The following is a 21,223-nucleotide window of genomic DNA, read 5'->3' on the forward strand; positions in this document are numbered from 1 at the left end:
TTAATTCATATGTAAGAAGTATAATTTGTTCTTCAAAAATTAGCTACATGTTTAAACATTTATAGTCATTTACTAAATATGCCTTCTGTGTAAACTATGATGTGACTTCTTCAATACTCCTCATAAGTGTGATCACCAAGCCATTTGTCTGAAGCATTTATGATTACATTTTCTTAATTTTCAAATAATGAAGGTTATAAGCCTATTTGTTAACACTGTAACTGAATACAATACTTATTCATATTAAGCAGTATTAACATCTGCTCATTTCTTCGTATGTTTATCTTCCTTTTGTGTGCATTTGTGCCTCTATACAGATTTGAAGCATTTTATATTAACTTTCATGCAACAGGCATTTTCTTCCCTGAAGAATAAATGCTGTAGCATGCATATGCGCAGAGCATCCTCTGACCTATAGTTCAGTGGTCATCTTCACTTACTTTAACCAGCAGAATGTTCCCCCTTAACCTGGCTACACTTTCACTTTGAAAATGGGCTTACTAGACCTCTCTGACATCTTTTTGTCTATGTCTTCAACAAAGATATGTATTGCTTATGTATTGCATTTGCTCACTCACTATGTGTGAGGCGTCCCTTTTAAATTTGCAATATTTACTTTTGTTTTTTTATTTCTCTTGTCTTTCATTGACATTTTTAAAGAGTACCAGATTTATCCACTTTATTTTCTGGATAATGTTCCACATCAACGCAGCTGAGGTTTCCTCATGATTAAATGCAGTTTACATATCCCTGGGCTGAAGTGGACATTAGTGACCTGTGCTTTTCAGGGTCAGATGCAGAGACAAGAAGAATTCTCCTGATCTCACTGCTGCCCATCTGGTCGGGGGGGGGTTGTTGCTTCCCCAGTACAGTTATTACCTTATATTCTTCAGCATATTAGCAATCTTAGGAAGATACTTAAAGACCATCGATGTCCCCACTAGATTTACCATCTACCAGTGATCTTGCTCAGCTAAATGATTTTTCAATTCTAACATATGTAAACACTTTAGCAACTTGCATTCTATTGTATATGAGACTTTTATTCTTCCATGTTTAGGTACATCATTAAATTATCTACCTATTTTATTACAACAATTCAAATATTAACACATATGCATGAATTCTATTATTTAAAAATGTATTATTTATTAATATAAATTTTGGAAGATTAAGTTACTTCAGAATTTACCCCAGGGACATCCAACATGCTGTTATCTGTCTCCCTTTTTACAAACTTAGTGATCATTGAACATTAATTTGTTTACTGCCATTAAAATTGAGACACTCTGGGTCTTTCACTGGGGAATAGCATTTTTAAAAGTTCATTCTGGCCATTAAATATGTTAATTTCCACAGACTATCAGGGCTTTGCTTTCGGCTCACCAAAGTGATGTGAAGTTATATGCAAATATATATATGTATATACACACATGCACATATATTTATCTACACACGCATACTCATATACGCCAGAAATCATGTATGTTCACAGATAACTTTAGTTCTATCATTTGAGGGTTTCTTTTAAATTCCTTCCACTTTATGTGTGTATGTGCTTTCTTCTAAAACTATTCATGGAGTTCCATAACTTCAGAATTGCTTCACCAGTACTGCTAAAATAACAAACCCAACTCACAAAAAGATGTTTGATCATTTCTTCCTCACCCAATTAGGACAAAGAAAGCATAAAATCAAAGTCAAAATCATTTTTTAGATTTTCATACATGAATATTGTCTTTACAACATTTTCATCCCGCCCAGTCCCCCTCCAACTCCTCTCATGTCCCCTACTCCCTCTCGATTTCTTATCCTCTTTATTATTGTTACGTGTGTGTGTGTGTGTGTGTGTGTGTGTGTGTGCACATATACACAAGTCATGGAAGCTGTTGTCCTTTCTCATCTTTCCTTTCAGTTTGTTCATGTTGTGCTTTCATTTGAAAATAATCATTTATTTTATTGTTCTCGGTTATGGGTTTTGTTTACTTCCTGTCTTTTTGTTTATTTTGAAAACACATGGTTATGAATTGTCAGCTAAAAGCCAACAGTTGTTCCTCAGAGAAGGCTGATTAGACACACTTATGTACACCTACACTAACCAGCCTCACACTCCACTATACACACAACACCTCTACACCAATGTGAAGGGTGTGCAGAGTTAGATCTTTTCTTATAAAAGAGTAACCTCCTTTGGCACATTATTTAAAATCCCTTTTATATGCCTTTTTGGCCATTTTCTATGATTTTTAAAGTATTTTATTTCATATTTTCATCTTTAATTTTGCTATGCATGAACATTGTCATGCAAGCTTTTGTGCCAATCTAGGTAAATCCACCATTCTTTGGTTTTTAATGTATCTGAATCCTAAGACAATTTAGAAAGTATGTCCTGAAACCCTGATATATAACCATGTACCCTAGCTTTGATACTGACCTTTACTTTCGTGAACCATTTTAGTTTATTCATGTGCACAGTATGAGCAGCACATCTAACTTTATGTTATTCTAAGTGACATGTGAAACTAATAGAATTTATTATAAAATGATTTTGATTAATGAAAATCACTTCATTAAAGTGTTTTAAAAATCTAACTTGATTTCATATTACATTTAAATCTCATAAAATAAAACCAGACCAGCCAAGGGTGGTGGCAGGTGCCTTTAACCCCAGCAATCTGGAAGCAGAGGCAGGCAGTTCTCTGTGTGGTCAAGACCTGGTCTGTACAGTGACTTTCAGGCCAACTGCAGCTGTCACAGAAAAATAAAACAAATACAAAATAACTTGTTTATTGGGTTTTATTACTATTGCGAAGGTTTCTCAATTGCTTTAACATATTTTTCCCAAATAAAAGCTTATTTATGTGAAATACATTCACTGTGCCTCTGGTGCTACTCAGACACATTATGAAGATTTTACAGATCTAAGCGCTATGTTTTCTATACTCTGGTACAGAGTACAATTTAATATCACTTATTTACCGTGGCTTATTGGAATCTCTTCTCACCAAGAAAGACCAAATCAACCAGCAGTATTTAGGACAAACAACCATTATGTAGCAGTTAGAATGTTAACAACCCCCCGATCAAAAATAGTAAACTAGCTGCAACTTGAACAGAAATGGATGCCCCCTGCCAGCCAAAACTAGTTCTTTATCAAAGGCCACAGGAGATTGCTCTCTCATCCACAACTGTCTTCTGGGACTTTGGGATTTGAAACACTGTGTCTAATACTGAGATCTGTCACAGACATTTATATGTTTTGTAATTCATAGAACTAAAAATCACTGCTTGGTGTCTAATATTCCCCTCAGGTTGGCAACAATCTTGTACGAGGTAATGAAAGGAAATACACAGGTTTTATGCATTTCTTCCCTTTATTGCCATTTCATCCCATGTCGTGAGGTACAAATAAAGCACAGTAGGGATGCCGTATCCTTCTCTGTACAGAATATCATAGGAATGATGTAGGCTTTGTAAACTGTGTGGTCTGTGCTGTAACACGGCAAGTTTATAATTAGGTCAAAGGGGCTCCAGGTGGACCTAAATCCATGACTGAACACATCCTGAGCTCTTCTAACTTTTCACTATTGTTTACTAAACATTGTTAATCCAAATAACTTATTCTAACATTGACTTATTTGTATGAAATAATTATTTTGTATCAGGGCAAGCAGACAGTTTGTATTTGTTTCAATTTGTTTTTGCTTTTGGGTTTTTTTAAAACTTTATATCTTTGGTGTTAAAGGCTCCTTTCAGAAAAACTCAAGAAATTAAAACGTTAATAAAAATTGTACTGAAATTGAAGAATGGACAATTGGGATACCTAAGTTTAAAAGTTAAAAACATGTCTTGAGGGGCTGGAGGGAAATCTCAGCGGCTAAGAGCACTTGCTTTTCTTCCAGGTCATCTGAGTTCTATTCCCAGCCGCAATGTCATGTGGTTTACTACTGCCTTTGACTACAACTCCAGGGGATCAGACTCCCTCTTCTGGCCTCCATGGACACCTGCATTCATATGGCATTAACAGGATAGACCCATATACAGAATTTTTTTTTAAGTAGTTTTGAAAAATCCTTTAAAAATAACGTGTTTTTCAAAGCTCAATATGTCTGTTACATAATTACCATCTTGCTGGTCTTTGCATGCAACAAGAATAAATATCATTCATCATTTGTCTTTGCTGTAAATAATGTTGGAGCCCTAGGCAAAAATGACCTGTCATATTTCATATACCATTGGTGTCATAAACACATTTTTCCTACAAGAATTTTTCTGAAGTTCCAAGAAACAAAAAGTGGAAGTAGAGAGTGACCCACCATGCACACCCTACTATCCTTTGCCACAGCTATCTTTCTCACTATGCCTCAGGATATCCTACACAGGTGTTACAGAATTATTCTTACTGCATCCAGTGGTTCAAGTTCTGACATAAAGTGCTTCATTAACATACTGGAGCTTCATTTAAAATAACATTTTCTAGATGATTTCATATTGACATGATTTCATATTGACAACCTGTCTTTCTTCACCGTTGTTTATCTTGATTAGGCTCATATTTATTGAGTCAAATTTAGAGACTTCTATTCATGGGTACCTTCCATGTATCATACGTCACAAACTGTTTTCTGCATCTTTACACGACACAGACCTATTCTGGGTTCTTGGTTAAATAGATTTAAACACAGTTTTCAAATATTGTTGTAATATCAGAGGTAACTCTCTAAATGTGTACAGAATTACTTGGTCATGTTTATATCTAAGTATATCCATTTAGAGACTTAAAGTATTAATAAGCGAAAACTTTTTTAGAGAATGAAAAAATTTTTTTAAATAAACATACTTGTAGAGAATGTTTAAAGCTAAATGAAAATGCATCTAGAGTCGGAACTGCATTTCTGTTCATGACCAAAGACTGGAAGATGTGAGCAACTAGAAAAGAGCCAAGGCAGGGCCCCGCTGGCATGCTGAGGCATTTTATCCCACTACAGTGAAATAGACGCATACTTAGCACTGTAGGAGATTCAAAGAATAAGCCTCAGTATGGCGGTTACTTTTGCACAGGATAGTGCTCAGCTTGTTTTGCAGGAGCATCAAGTGTCAGCACGCACAGAAGCACAGTGACATTTTAGGGAAAACTCATTGATGAAAAGACACACCAGTATATACAGGAAGATTACAAAGTAATTAAAAAGACTTAGTCCATTTTTATAAAACATTTCTGTTTATTGTTGAAAATTTTATGGTATCAGATAAGATTGCACCTTTTGAGAATGAAATCGGAATCAATCCTGAAATCTTTTGAAGCTTATGACACTCTCCCAGACTCCTTGTCCATTTTATATTACTGGAATATGAAGGATTATCCTTAGGCCCCAAGAACTTTATGGAGCTTATTAAAGAGCTTCCCCCTTCAACTGCAGACAAAGCCCTGTGATAAGAGATTGCCAGTGCTGTGATTTGTGAGACTCCAAATCTGTGGCATAAGGGAATGCCAAGAAGAAGACTGCTAACTGTAACACACACGCGCACGCACACACACACACACGCACACACAAGAAATAGGGTCCTTAGGATTGGCAAGGGTTGATTTCCTGTGTTTCCCAATTACATTTTATGTTTTATAAGAGCATTAATGAAATAAAGTCTGTTTCATTTTCTGTTAAAAATTGTTTAAATAATGCTAATTTTGTTATACAAATCAAAATTTTGTTAAATACTATTTGACAAAATTAATTTATTAAATACTATTTCATGAAAAGTCTTAAAACTATCAGACAACATTTTTGGAGCATCATTTATAAGTACAGATTTACTTGGTAATAACTTTGACACTTGAACTCTTGTATCTTCTAATTCAACTTTTGGAAAAGCAAGAGTTGAGCAAATCATCCATGATTATGAGATTAAAGACAACCTATTACCCAATTTAAAGAACAATAATAACCATAGTATGTTAGAAGCAATTATTCACTAACCTAAAATTCAAAATCCACCAGTTAATTGAAAGTATGAGAAAGTTCGACCTGGGTAATCCACTGCCTAATCTGAAAGTTTTGTCTAATTAATGCTCAGTCATTCATCCATTTGTGAGTCATTAATTTTTAAAATGGCTATTAATAACCCACAATGTAGAAAACACACAATGGAAACAAATTGAAAAAAATCTTTAAAGAAATTAAAACTTGTGCATATAATTTTAGAGACAAAGACAACAGGGTAGGAATTCCTCAAATATTTCTGCAAACAGAAACATCATTTCCCATTGCTACACTTAAAAACCATATCTCCTGTCTGCATGCTGTCTTGCTTCACTACTCATGCAGAAGCAGCCATCCTCTTTCAAGTGTTTCAAATCCAAGATAGGGACAAAAACAGCCAAGATTCCTAGGTTCTCCAGTGATACCTGTGGTGGTGGTTTGAATGAGAAATGCCCCCATCATCCTTCCATAGGCTTGACTATTTGAATATTTGGTATATGGTCCCCAGGTAACGGTACTCTCTGAGAAAGTTCAAGTAACCTTCAGGAGGTGTGGCCTTTCTGGAGGAAGGTCGTCACTGGGGGTGAGATTTAATGATTCATAGCCTTGTCCTGCTTCCATTTCCCCCCTTCTCTGCTTCCTGTGTGTGCTAGAAGATGTGAACAATCAGTCTTCTGTTCCAACTGATCTACCATGCCTCCACACCAAGATTAACTCTTATCCATCTGAAAACATAAGCCAAAATAAGGTCTTCTTTCTATAATTTGCCTTGGACATGGTGTTTCATCATAACAGGAAAGTTAATAATATACCCATTTAACCCTTCTGTAGAGACATGACAATATGTCATACACCCATTGATTAGCCAAATTTGGTCACAGAATCAAAGGCAAAACACAATATACAAGTAAAAGCTTTGCTTCCACACAAACACAGAGTGTGTAAGCAGTCTGTAGCTTTGTGTCTCCTCTTGTCAAGAAAGGATTCATCTTCCCATCGGGAGTTGGGGGAAGGGGTCACTGCATGCTCCATTTCTGTTTTAAGAGTTAGTGGATTCCATGTTTGTATAATGTTGATAACTTTATCCAGGCACACAACAAAGCAATCTTTCTGTGCATTCTTAAAAACTATAGATTTATTTTACAACTTATGTGATGATTGTTACAGTTCTCTTTTTTCTAGAAAATAAAATGATTAAAATAAATTAAATCACTAATAAATGATAATAACTAAATTCTGCCACAGAAAATTATATGGCAGCTATGAATACAGGAAAGAGCAGTAGAGGTCAGTTAAGTTCTAAATAAATAAATGAAGCATGATTAAAAGCTTGATCCAGGGCTGGAGCAATAGCTCAGTGGTTAAGAGCACTGACTGCTCCTGCAGAAGACATGGGTTCAGTCCCCAGCACCCACCTAGCGTGCAACAACCATCTGTAACTACAGTTCCAGGGGATCTGACACCTTGTTCTGACATCCATGGGAATCACACACATAGGTATGCTAACATGCAGGCAAAACACACACAAAATATAATTTTTTAAATTTCAAAACTTGATCGTACAACGTATATCTTACATTATTTAAAATGAAGAGAAAAAAGTATATTATTTTATGCACCAGAAAAAAATGTGCAAATATGCCAAGAATTCTGGAAGAAATACTACGCTAGCAAAGGAACACAGGAAATAAAAAATATGTTACACATTAACAAGTCTGTTGTTTTGAGCACTATAGTCTTCGTACTGTTTTATTTGCTAAAGAGCAGAAAACCTTTATTAAGTAGGAGCCACAACTCACAGCACAGACCAAATGGAGCATATTACTGTGAGTAAATATTTGAGAACATTGAGCTTAATATTAGCTGCTATTGAACAAGAACAAACTTCAGCGCAGGCTGTGGATCTGACCACATGTTGGTCATATGAGTTTTAGTTATCTGACATCCTAGGGAGAAAACAAAAGGGCATGGCACAATGAGGACTCTTCACACAAGCTAAGCTGTGATGGCCTTAATATTTTTCCACACATGGACTAATATAGCCATAGAAGAAAATTTCAGATATTGAAGTTATTCCAATTTACTGCATATAATAAAGGTTAGAGGAAATGCCATCTAATACAAACAGAAAAGTAGACATAATTATTATTCAAAGCATGTGGAAGGTAAAGACACAAATCTATTACATAATAACATGGTAAGGATAACTAGGATGTTCTTTGTGGAAGAAAAAATTATAATGATGAAGGCAAGAAAAGCTTCTGGTAAAAAGAGAAGAAAGCAGGCATGGGAAGAGTCAGATTTCAGAACACAACTGAAATAGTTTGAGAAATATTAGCCACCCATCCTCCCAAGGACACTTGTATCTCACAGCAAACAACCTCTCTTTTCAACAAATCTCCATGAATCTTTAAAAACTAAACATTTACACTAATGCACGCATTTTGTATTAGAAATTTCTGACTTTATAGTTATGACAAGTTGACATGTTGAGTTTAATACACAATCTTTAAAATAAATACAAAAGCATAACACATTTACATAAACCATGTTTAGCAATTACATTGTTTGAGTATTGATCATGTATACTGAAATTGCTTTATATACTACAGAATTAATGTTAATTATTAGGAACCATGTTTTCAGCATAAAGGAAACTTTTGGCAGATGAAAGTTCAATAACATTATAGAAATGTCTGAAATTCTGATTTTAAATTGAATATTTCAGGATGAACTTAAGATGTGTGTGTGTGTGTGTATGCATGTGTTTCTATGTGTTTGTATTTGCTACTTGTTTCCATTCAAAGACCATAATCAGAACACAGAAAAGAACTAACTAAAAGATATTGAAGAGAAGCATTATACAATTCAGTGGGTCTTATTTGGAATCTGAGCCAAACTCCTCAGAGAAAATGACTATTTGAGAAATAAGTATCTAACTGAATAATTGATGGCACTACTAAGTTAAGACTAAACACAATAGCGAATATTCTTTAATGATGCACATTAAAATATTTACAGATTATGATATGGTGTTAAGATATTGCCAAGCTAAGAATCCATTAGCCAAAGACTGATTCATTGTTGCAAGTAGGTGAAATAATGTTGAGTATATATTGCATTAACTTTTTAGCTTTTACGCATATTTAAAGGTTTTAGTATAAAAAGGGCTTTTTGCTAACCCATAAAATATTTTCTAAAGCATAATTTGTCAGGGAATGACATAGATGGAACAAAGTTACCACTTTTATGAAATACTCATGGTTTATGAATAAGGTAGCACCAAACCAATTAAGTATATACACCAGAAAAGGAACAACAAATTAACACAACAATATAAGGATGAGAGATTATGTCCATATTTAACACATCAATTTACATATATCGGTAATATCATAACTACCTACTCTGGGAACGTGTCATTGGCGAGGCATTGCACTACACACCAGAAAAGCACTAACTTCAAAACACTGCCCTACATGCTCCAATCAGGAATTCTCTATGTTGACTGTAGTTTTAGATTCATGAAACTTCCCTTCCAAACACTCCTATTTGCCCATCATAAAGTGGCCATGTTCAATGTTACTGGAATTCAATATACATTCTATAAACACTTTCTGATGAATTTATTAACATAGAAAATAAACTAATAGTTAATCAAAATACATAATTACTGTTCCCTATAAATCACTAAGTTGCTGAGTGACACATGCATGAGTCATGATTTTAGTTCTAAAGCAACTTCTGACTCACTAAACCAAACTGCCGTGTGACCTGTCACATCACCCTCTCCATGTTTTTTTTTTTTTTCTTTTTCTTAAAAGATACATCACTAGTTTTGTGCAGTCACCATTTAAAATACAAAATTCTGGCCAAGCATGGTGACGCACGCCTTTAATCCCAGCACTCAGGAGGCAGAAGCAGGCAGATCTTTGTGAGTTCAAGGCCAGCCTGGTCTAGGGCTACAGAGAGACCCTGTCTCAAAAAGACCAAAAATTAATAGTAATAATAATAACATTACAAAATTCTACATAGTATTAATATAACACTTAAATTTTGTATTCTGGATATGCAATAAAAATTGACAGAGCAATTTAAGACCTATTTGATAGAAACCAGTATACTGTTATGAAATTAGTGAAGTTAAAAACATGATTGAAAGGAAACAGAAATTCAAAGATTAGAAAGGAGACACAAAGTCAAAGATTTCCTTATCCACTATTATCTAATCTGAAAGTCAGACAATTTCTTACCCTACCCTTCCCATTAACAACTTAGCAAATACTTGTTGAATACCCAGTGAGTTATTAATTGTATTAGTATAGCAATAAGCAAATTGTAATCATAGCTCAATTAGAAGTGACTAGGTTATTGACTCTTAAAGTGAGTTTGCATTGCATTGTCACACATGCACACATGCATAGATGCACTTACCACTTACTTTAGGTCAACCAAATTATACACACAGCAACATTGTTAAATTTTCCAAGAATATATGTGGGAAACCATTGATGACTCTTTCTGTCTCTTTTAAAGTTGTGTATTAGAAAGGAATTATCTAAACTTTCTTCAAGTACTAATATAAATATAATCTGATAAAAATAGAGTGTACTATTTTATACTTTCCTGAAGATACTGTCTAACATTTTTCTGTCATACTGTGGATCCCAGGTAAACATCACGGTAGCTGGAAAGTTATTTTGGTAAAAATGGGATTTATGTTAATGGTCTTCTCTATCACCTTATATAAATCTCCACTCTTTTTAAAGTAATTGCTTATTGATTCTTTGAGACTTTCATACAGTGTATTTTGATTATATTCATCTTTTATCAGATCCATCCCCTGGAGCCTGATGGGCCCACCTGGTATCACACTCTTAAAGGAAATTGAGTCTCCCTCTCACAAGTTAACAACTGCCAATAATTCCTGACCTAGGGATTCCTGCCCACCTCTCCCCTCTGTGCTGACTCTATGTCTGGCTTGGGCTTGTGTAGGTCTTATGCATGCTGTTAGAACTGTGGATTCATATATGTAGCTGCCCATTGTTCTGGAGAACACCGTTTCCTTTATTTATCCACCCCCATTAGCTCTTACACTCTTTCACCCACCTCTTCCACAACGTTCCCTGATCTTCACTATTAATGATCTAAGAACATCTGTTAGAACACATTTGAAGAATTAATGGTGTCAGTTGAGAAAATTAAATGCTCTTAAACATCACCCGTATTTACATCTTTTGGGTGACTACTTCCAAGATTTGGGTACGATGCAATAAAAACGAGAAAATAAGTCTTTGACAAAGGACTGACAAACACAGATAAATAAGCTGAAGTGTGGGTCTTCTATAGTACAAGAAAACCTAAAAAAATATTTAATGACATGAATTAAACAACTTCTATTATAAATCCTTAAAGACTGAATATGAGCCTTACCTCTTCATGTGATACATATAGTTATAATTATTTTAGATGGAGTTATCAATGTACAATTTGGGGTGCTAATAACAACTAGTAGTAGTTATTAGGGAAAAACACTCAAGATAACAATCCTAGAAAAAAATTATCAATAGACTGAGCAAAATCTAAATATTATGGAGCATGCATTTAACTACTAACATACATGCAGGCAATATACTCATACATATAAAATATAAATAGTAAATAAAATAATTAAAAATATACTGTAAATTTCCAATAAAAATTTTTGTAACTTTAATTTAGAATATACATAGAAGTTTTTCCATTCAAAGATAAGTTCACTGTCTTTCAAACTGAAGAAAATTTCTTAGTGAACTATACCATTTAGAACAAGATTAAGTATAATTAAGTACAGTGATTTGAAACAATACTAATAGCAATTTGCTCCAGTATTCCTCATTTCTCTCTATAAGAAGTCATTGAGTTCTTATTAGAATTGCAATATTGCATACTCTCTGAAAAGGTCCCTAGGCATTCTGGAGCTAAATCAGGTCAATACTCCTAACAAAATGTGCTGAGACCACAAGGAGATGGTAAAGTATAATCAATGCAAAGACGGAGCCCAAATCAATGGGCTACAGTTAGAATCTTGTTTGTGACAGTTCTGTCCTTATCTAGTCACATGAACCGCACACTAAAATGCCACCTATTCCTAAGTTAGATGTATGAAATATTGTTTCTGACCTAAAGAAATTGCCTGCCATTTAAACTGAGTGCTCTGATGGGATCTTAATGAAAGAAGATGTATGTTCCATTTCCGAATTAATGTATTTAAAACAGACTCTGTTGCTACTTTAATCAAAAAAGAATGGTACAAGTGTTTTCAAAGTCTAGTCTGTAAGAGTATGCTAGATACGTTATTGAGTTCTAACTTTCTGTCCTGTCAGACAGGGCTTTGTGACATATTTACACAGCTTCACTTAGAGTCAGATGGAAAGGAAGGAAGTAGAGGACAGTGTGACAGAGGCAGCTGCCTTCTCTTTGCATTTGAGTCACTCCTTGGCAAGTCAATTTAGTTAGGAATCAGCAGTTTTACCAGGTTTCTCTTTTTCCTCAGTTATTTTTGGCCTCTGAATATTTTATGTGTCCTCTGCCTCATGTATCTGTCATTCTCAGAAGGATGATAGATAGATGGCTAGATAGACAAGTGACATATATATGTATATATTTGTTTATATGCCTCTTAAGCTTAAATCCATCTAGATTACTTCTATTACTAATTCAGTTCATCAAAAACTCACCAAGTCACTCTGCTAACGATAAGCAGTATCTGCTGTCTTCAAAGATTTTAGAGGCTTCTACATCTACAGCATTATGTCCTGATTATAGTGGACAGCATGTGTCACCCTGGCTTCCAGAGGATGTGAAGGGCAAATGAATGTTTTCAGGAAAAGCAGCTGAATGCCTGTGGACACTAGAGAGCATAAGAAGTTTTCTCAGGAACCTGAGGATGCCACTCTGCATCAGTACCATCAGCCTCTGGAGCCCTGGTTGGATTGTCCTCTGAAAAGATGGTAAGCTGTGGCAGAAGGAATCCTTGTATTCTGAAAGTGGTGTATGTGTGCAAGTAAATATAATATAAGGCAAAATTAAATAAGAAGAGCAAGGAGGAGCATGGCAAGGTGAATGAGAAATTCTGAGTGCCAGAGGAAAGTGGTGAGTTTCTTTGTTAATACTTTCCTCGAGATCATTGCTTCTGTCCTAGATTTGGGAGAATCTAGCAAATTTACATCCACCAACAGAAGAGGAGGCTGCTGGGGCGCTTAGGGTCTGGGAACTTTCGGAGATCCTGTCCTACTTCTTAATTTCCCCCATACAAGTTTTTTATGTGCAATGGTGCAAATTCATAAACCCGTATTTTCTGCAATGACTACAGCACAATTCCTGCACTAACAGCAGTGAAATTTGCTGCGAGTGATTAATCGAAATGATGCAGGCTTTAAGGGCTATATTTCTCTCTCACACATACATTGTATTCAAGGTGGCGAGGCATCTGGGTTAGGAATGCGACCTGTTTGCTCTGACCCTACGAGATTCTTGCCTTCCATGTCTAAAATGATGGTCTTCACATCAGCAGACAAGGACCACAGAATGGGTCCAAAAGCCAAGTGCGGAAGGCAAAAACACAGACCATTGATGTCTTAGGATGGTGTTCTGTCTGAATGCCTCCACTCGGCTTCAAGGCAATCCTTATTCTCGTGACTATAGGAAAGAGAACATGTTCCCAGAATGCAGCCCCAGTCTGCTATGGGCCCAATATCTGCATCTGAACTTCTAGTTTAGCGATTTCAGGACAGTCAATGTACTCATGTCATCTGCCTTGGGTCTTCTAGCCCTATGGTTTCTCTTGCTCTTCCTCAAACTGTGTCCTTCCACCTCAGCCCAGGGCTCCTCTCTCACCTCCTGAACTCCTCATTCCTTAAATAACTTCAGGCTTTACTCCCTTCTCACATCTTTACCCAGAGGCTTTCTCAACCAAGGTTGTAAAATAATACTGCACATCTCTTGCTATTTCCTCATATACTGAACTATTAAGCACTTCATATAATGCATGTATCCTTTTAATTATCTAAGCTTTGAACGTCCACCACGTCAGGAATTTTGCCTAATATAGAATGATTCAAAATTGCGTTTAGTAAGGTTTGAGATGTTTTTAATATCTGAATAAATGCTGGTCTTCACTGTAAAAACACTTCGGGTTCTCAAAGGCTTGTCCCCAAGCCACAAGGTTTGGTGCCTCATGGATGATTTCTATAGTAAATTCTCCACTCTTCCAAATGCTAATGGACCATGCTGAGAACCTGGTCATATAGCACGTTTTCCTTCTTAGTCTGGCCATTTTTAATCCACAATCTCACCCAGATCTTTTCACTTCTGTCTCCATTGTTATTACATCAGTTGAGACTCCGTCTCAATTCTGCAGTAGCTTTTCCCTGTTCAAGAATATTTCATCCATTTAGATAATTAAAATGTTCTTAGATGGTTTAACTGGTTATACTCATTCTTCCAGACCATCTTTATTTCTAGTAATGCAATTTCCTCCTAAAGAAAAAGTAACATTTTGTCCCTTTCTTCATTATCTGTGATATGCCATAGAGATATCAAAAAAAAAACCAACGAAAAATTTGAGTGTTTTGATATATGATTTTTAGAAGTAAATGACCAAGAACGATATAAGGCATTTCCTCCTTATGTTACTTTTATTTTATTTGTTGTTATTGTTATACTGCCAATGAAGATCAGCCATCACCCTGTGATAAGATATGATTCTGGTTTTAGACTTCAGTCTCTCTTCCTTTTACCTGTGATGACTGAAATATCGTATCAACTCCAAGCCTATTTTTTCATAGTAACTAATTCATACAGCCACACTGTCTAAATCATTTTTCTTAGTATATTAAAAAGCCCCAATGCATTCTCCTCCATTCCACTAAAGAATGTACATAAAAAAGAATCTTTTAACTACAGGTCACAGAAACCAGCATAACCTAGCTTGTGAGAGACAAGAGTTTGTTGACTCATACAGCTGAGGTGTCAATAAGAAAGAATGAGGATGGTATGTCAAATATTTCTCTCTTTTTCTCTCTGTCCCTCCCTCGCTTTTTTCTCCCCTTCCCCATTCAAACCTAGATAAACTCGTATCACAGTTCTTATAAATGATTCACTACAGTCAAGGACTTCTGTAGTTTCCAGAAGTCCAGTCATAAACGGAGGGATCTGGGCTTGAAAAAGTACAGTGCTTCCTAGGATTGTGGTTTAGTACAGAGCTAAAAATACAGGTGTCCACTAATTCATTAAAACTGATCAATTTTGTGACATATATAGTTTTTCCACCTTGTATGAATATATAAACTCCAATTTACTAATGGGTACTTAATTTTTGCTTTTATATTACTTGAAGGCTAGTCTTAAATGATTTTTATTTTTATCCCCAGTACATATAGCACTGAATAGCATTTATTAGATACTCTCTTAGTGTCTAGAGTTTTAAAAAATTAGAATTGTTCAGCATTTTTTATTTGTATACACATTTAGTCATTTGTTTATTAGAATAATCTGGAAGAAAAATGATATTTGTATGTTCATTTCACCAACTGGAGGTATAGAAGTGTCTTTTTCACACATCAAAGTATAATCATCTTTAAAACATGAATTCCAATTACACTTTCAAGTTTAAATTTCAAACACTGTGATGTGACTCTATGATTAATCATAGTGATTGACACTTCCACTTAAAAATAGCCTGGACAGGGAGAGTGAGAAACAGCTGGGTTTGGGTACCTACTCTGAGATTTTTCCAACATGAACATGTAACTTCAGCGTCCTCCTCATCTGAGAATCTGGAAAAGGGTAAGAGCAAACAAGTCCCACTTGACACTTCCTCACACAGGGATGATGTTCTTCCAAAGCTTTCTGCCAGCAAGAAAGTCACCACCAACACAGCTGCCACCAACGCTGATAGCTCTTCAAGGCACACGCCCCTGTCTGATGACTGCTAGACACACACTACGTGCCAATAGTCAGCACCATGGCATTTCCTCAAGTATAATCAAAATGATTTCAGCTTTTCTTTCACTACAGCAACACAAGACTGCTCAGCTCTCGTTAACAGCCTTTCTCCTCCAGATAACCTTCTAAGCACATTTTATAGGATCTGAGGTAATTGTTTTAAGGTTGTTATCAACCATTAGCAAGAAGCAATGTTTTACATTCTATGTTGAATTTGATTCAAAATAACAAAAAGAAAATGACTGTGGAACAAAGAACTATATGGTCACACAGACTCAGTAGATGGGAGCCTTGCCAAAATAGACTTCACGCTCACTTTCACATTAGATGCTGAGCAGACCCTCCCATGCTGATGTTTACATCTGGAACACATTTCACATGGATCTTCACGTGAAGTCTTCCATGGTTATCTACATCAACACTTCCTGACCACCTGACATAGCCGTCTCTCTTATTTTGCTTAGTTTTTGACACAGCAATTTATATTACCAGATTATTTATTATGATACTAATTTCTAATCTGCCTTCTCACTACCCTTCCTGACTAGCTGTGAGCACTTAGATACCACATGTTTTTCTACCACCTGTGGCCACAAGCATTTCTGGCATATGGTACAGTCTTGATACATTTTATTAGTTGAGTTGAATTGACTCTAAAGTGGTCATTTTCATTCCACATTACATTTGTCATTGTATAAAGATCATATCTCTTACTACTAACAGTATAAATTATTTAGTCTAACAACCTGAATGGTAACTGGAATGGGTAGAATGCTTCTTATTGCGATCATTATATGGGAAATTGTATAACTATGGTCACCTTGTTCTACTGTGCATGTATATACTGCTTAAAAAAAAATTTCAACCCTTTTTATTGGCCATTTTAAAATGAGCAATACTAAATTAGAGGTATTGATAATCTTCATTTAAAAATTTACAGCATGGACTGGAGAGATAGTTCAGTGGTTAAGAGCACTGGCTACTCTTGCAGAGGACCTGAGTTCAATTCCCAGCATCCACATGGCAGCTAACAACCATCTGTAACTCCAGTTCCAGGGGAATTTGACACCCTCTTCTGATCTCCACAGCTATTGCATAACATGGGTGTACTGTAGGCTATACACTCATACCCATAAAATAGCAATAATAAATAAAAATTTTAAGAAAAGTTGTGTAAAAATTTATAGCTATTATATGACAGAATACCTGAAATTGAGTGGAGGCAGGCTATGGAGGGTGGGGAGAGGGGAGGGTGTCAAAAACTGATTTAGATGTATTTATTATATGAAATGCATGAAAACTCAATAAAAATATTAAAAATGAAACAAAATTTTACAGCAATGACATATATGATTATTATATTTATGGCTATTATTAATTGAAATAAATAATCTAGGATCATTTCTATGATTCTAACCTCTGTTAAAATGATTAAAAATCAGGACTATTTTGAAAATTTGTTACATAGATGTTACAAACCCGAAGCTCCCTCTTGTTTGGCCCACTGCTCTTCTTTGTTTCTCTGCCCTTGATCTGATCAGAAAACTTTTCCATTTCTTTGCAGTAAGGGAAATTAATAAATCCAGAGGAATGAAGTGGCAGGCTTTCTACAAATAAACTTCAATGTACAGAATTGAAAAGAATGAAACTTGAAATGAAACAAGACTAATAGATATTATCCCTATAAAATATGGACAGTGCATAGCTATATTAACAGCACAGCTTATAAGAACAGTCCAAATGGTTTTGTTGAATTTATGAGTAAACTGAAAGAAATTAGCAAAACCTGATTTTGATTTAAATAAGCATTATTCATGATAATCGCTAAATATAAATGTTGAAGAAGTACAGATATAGTAAAAATATTTTGAAACTGTGTAAGATATTAATTCTCATTAAGATATAAATTTTACTTAATGTGAAAGCAATTATAAGTTCTGCCTAACATATTCTTATGAACATTTGAAATGACTTTAACTGAGGTATACCTAAGCTAATCAATGAGGAAAAAAAATCACAAATTTTTTTTCAAATGACTTAATAATGTATAATTTAATGTTGGTATAACTTATCTAATAGTATCTTACAAAACTCATTTATCTTTGAAAAAAATGTTTTATATACCAAAATCAATTTTGTGCCTCAGGTAAACAATAGTTAGCATTCAAGATGATTTTTAATGAAAATCTGAAATCCTTCATCGTTGCAATACAAAAAAAGAGATAAAAAGAGGAAAAATGATAAATGAAGCTTTTGAAAACTTATAAGAAATGGATAAGAGAGATGGCTCAGTGGTTAAGAGTGTTAACTACCCTCCTAGAGGACCCAGGTTCAGATAACTCCATGCCTGTAACTTCCACTCCAGGGAATCCAACATTCTTTTCTGGCCTCCATGGACATTGGACACACATGGTGCACTTACATGCAGGAAACCATTTATACACACGAAAATAAAAATAGTTTAAAATACATCAGAAGTTAAATATTTTACTTTTAAGAAGTACTAGCATTGGATGATAGTTTAGAAAACTCTCCAGTGGAATTTTTACTTATATATAGATGTAGGAAAGAAAATATATTGTGTGACTGATTTATACTTCTAAAATAACTACATTGAGAACAACTACAAATGTGCAGATGATGTCAAAACGTAATTACCCTTTCCAAGCTGTAGATTTTCTTTTTTTCTTCATTCCAGCTCAAGGAATTAGACAACCAGAGAAAATGTCATCTCAGGCCCAGCTAAACTAATATATATGAGGACATGCAGCTTTAATTCCTATTAAAAACAAAGATACAGGCCGAGAGAGATAGCGTAGTGGTTAAGAGAACTGGTTGCTCTTGCAGAGGACCCGGGTTCAAAATGCCACAACCACATGGTGGCTAACAACCGTCTGTAACTCCAGTTCCAAAGGATCTGATGCCCTATTCTGGTCTCCACGGGCTTTGTATTACACGGGTACATTTACATACATGCAGGCAAAACACTCATACATATAAAATATAAATTAATTAATTAATTAATAGTGTTGATAAACAGAGATACAAATTAACACATGCATGGAAGACCCTAGTTCAGGCTTCTCAGACTTCAGTGGTTTTGAACACTGGATAATTTTTACACTTTAGGAAGGATTGTCTAATTTAACAATCTTATGTTTGGCTTAATTTATTCTCCGTACACAATTGTAATATCAGTTCTGAAAGTAAATTTTTCCTATCATGCCAAATACTTTTATATTATTGAAATCAATCATTGTACCACCATTAATAATGTGGCCTTTAAGTGCAAAACTTGTAAACTATAACAATGGCATTAACAGTATCAGACTACAATTTACAAAAGAGCTTAGACGGTTACTTTAATATGTCTAATGTCTTCATCCATCTTAAACCTGATGGATGCTTATGGGTCTCTATAAGTTTAGAGTACTCATGTTCTACAGTCAGCTATTAAAATGTAACATGTTCAAATGATAATATATGTGATAACAAAGTTTTTCTTTCTTGAATGGTAATAAACATGAATGTTGTCTTTGTACTATTTCCCTATGGCAAAACCATTCACTAATATTGTATATACTTTATAATCCTTCCTTATTTATTACATAAAAACATACATATTAAAATAAATAGGTACTTTACATCTTATACATCAAATAATTATTAAAATTTATAAAACTACAATAAAATAGTTTTATTCTTGCAAGTAAAGGAGATTTTCAGGATTGTGAAACAGCTATTTCTGAGTCTATAACATATTTTCCTTAATTTTGTAGTTTAATGGAAAATTATACAAACATTTATGATAAATATAATCATATATTCAATCTAAATTTATTTGTCACATCACATTACTTTTACTACAGAAAGAATAACTCATTGAGTGACTAAATGGAAGTTCACATGGCACTGTAAATTGGTGTTTCAAAAGTTTAACATTGATATCCAGCTTCCAATCTGGAATGCAAGTACCTTGGATATTATTCCAATTGTCACAGGAGAAAAAGGTGATCACAGAGGAGTGAGGTCCAGGACAATTAATTGTTCCCACAGAGAGAAGCAGACAGATCAGTACAGAGAATCACAATGTTTTGGTGCCCAAGCCCAGAGCAGAACTCTCCATGATAATGAGTGCCACAGCAGAAACAGAAAAACTGCAGTTCATGAAAAACTGAAGGCACTGTCTATTCATCAGTGGGGGGCTGGGGGATGCAATCTTGAAAACCCATACTTGTTTGTTTTTCCCTTTGAAATCTCTAACAAGTTCTGACAGTAAAAGTATGACCCAGAAAGATCAACAACAATATAACAACAAATAAAACTAAACTAGCTAAACATCATGATGGTTTCGGAAAAGGAACAAGCAACTATTCTGCAGTAAGCCTGTTGCACTCTACCGAGCAGCCTGTATACGGAGGTCATAGCCTAGGAGCACTGGTTCACTGATGGTTCACTGATAGGGTGAACCCAACACAGAGCTCCAAGACCTTTTCCATGCCCATGCCTTCCTACAGCTTACCATCATACCCCAGTGTTCTGTACCTTAGTAGGAGGATGCAGCAGAAAGAATTAAGGCTCTGTCACTAAGAGTGGACCAGTGGACGTGTATCTTGGAAAACTCAATGGCAACTGGATAAATAAGAAAGGGAACAGTAGAGGAAATGAATTTCAAACCACGATTTTAGTTTAAAAAGGGATTAGAAGAAATTTTAACCTGTGACACCTACAACTTTAGCAAGCAGTAAATAAATACTAATCCCCAACCGATAAGCATGAAATGGAACAATAAAGGCATATTTATCCCTGTTCCTTTTGCCTATTGTAGCATGTATAGTTTTGAATGAAGATCCACAGGAGGTTGTGCGTTTATCTCGGTGGCAGAGGCTGAGACAGAGGAACAGTGTACACTGTCCAAAGGTGATCTTAGAGTAGACTAATCCATTTAAGTGGTTAATCAACTTGTGGGATCTCTTGATGGCAGATCTGCTGTAAAACTGCTCTGGCTGTCCTCACCACATATTCACGGCTCCGTCTCCAGGCTCTCTAGAGCAGAGATGCATGCCAAAATGAACCTGATTCCTGAAGACTTACCTAAATAGTAATATTGTATTATCAGCAAGAGAAAATAGACTAAAGGAATCTGTAAACTGAAACTATTCGAGGGCCCATCATTGAAATGATACTCTTAAAAAAAAAAAAAAAAACTTTTCCCTTTTGTAAATCAATGTTCTCAAGTCCAGAACAGCCACAATCAC

The 21,223-nt window shown here is 35.1% G+C and overlaps 1 protein-coding gene across 1 annotated transcript in view; it reads right to left on the reverse strand.

Annotated features, from left to right (window-relative positions):
- Nucleotides 1–6,594: 6,594 nt before the first annotated feature.
- The window catches only part of Ccser1 (coiled-coil serine rich protein 1), a 1,141,328-nt gene continuing 1,126,699 nt past the window's right edge, over nucleotides 6,595–21,223 (reverse strand). Inside the window, exon 11 of the mRNA XM_029569084.1 lies at nucleotides 6,595–6,703. Within this exon, the coding sequence (XP_029424944.1) occupies nucleotides 6,689–6,703 (15 nt within the window). The 3' untranslated portion in view covers nucleotides 6,595–6,688. The remainder of the gene's footprint in view (nucleotides 6,704–21,223) is intronic.

The sequence above is a fragment of the Nannospalax galili genome, unplaced genomic scaffold (assembly GCF_000622305.1).
Source record: "Nannospalax galili isolate Female #2095 unplaced genomic scaffold, S.galili_v1.0 scaffold441, whole genome shotgun sequence".
NCBI classification, from domain to species: domain Eukaryota; kingdom Metazoa; phylum Chordata; class Mammalia; order Rodentia; family Spalacidae; genus Nannospalax; species Nannospalax galili.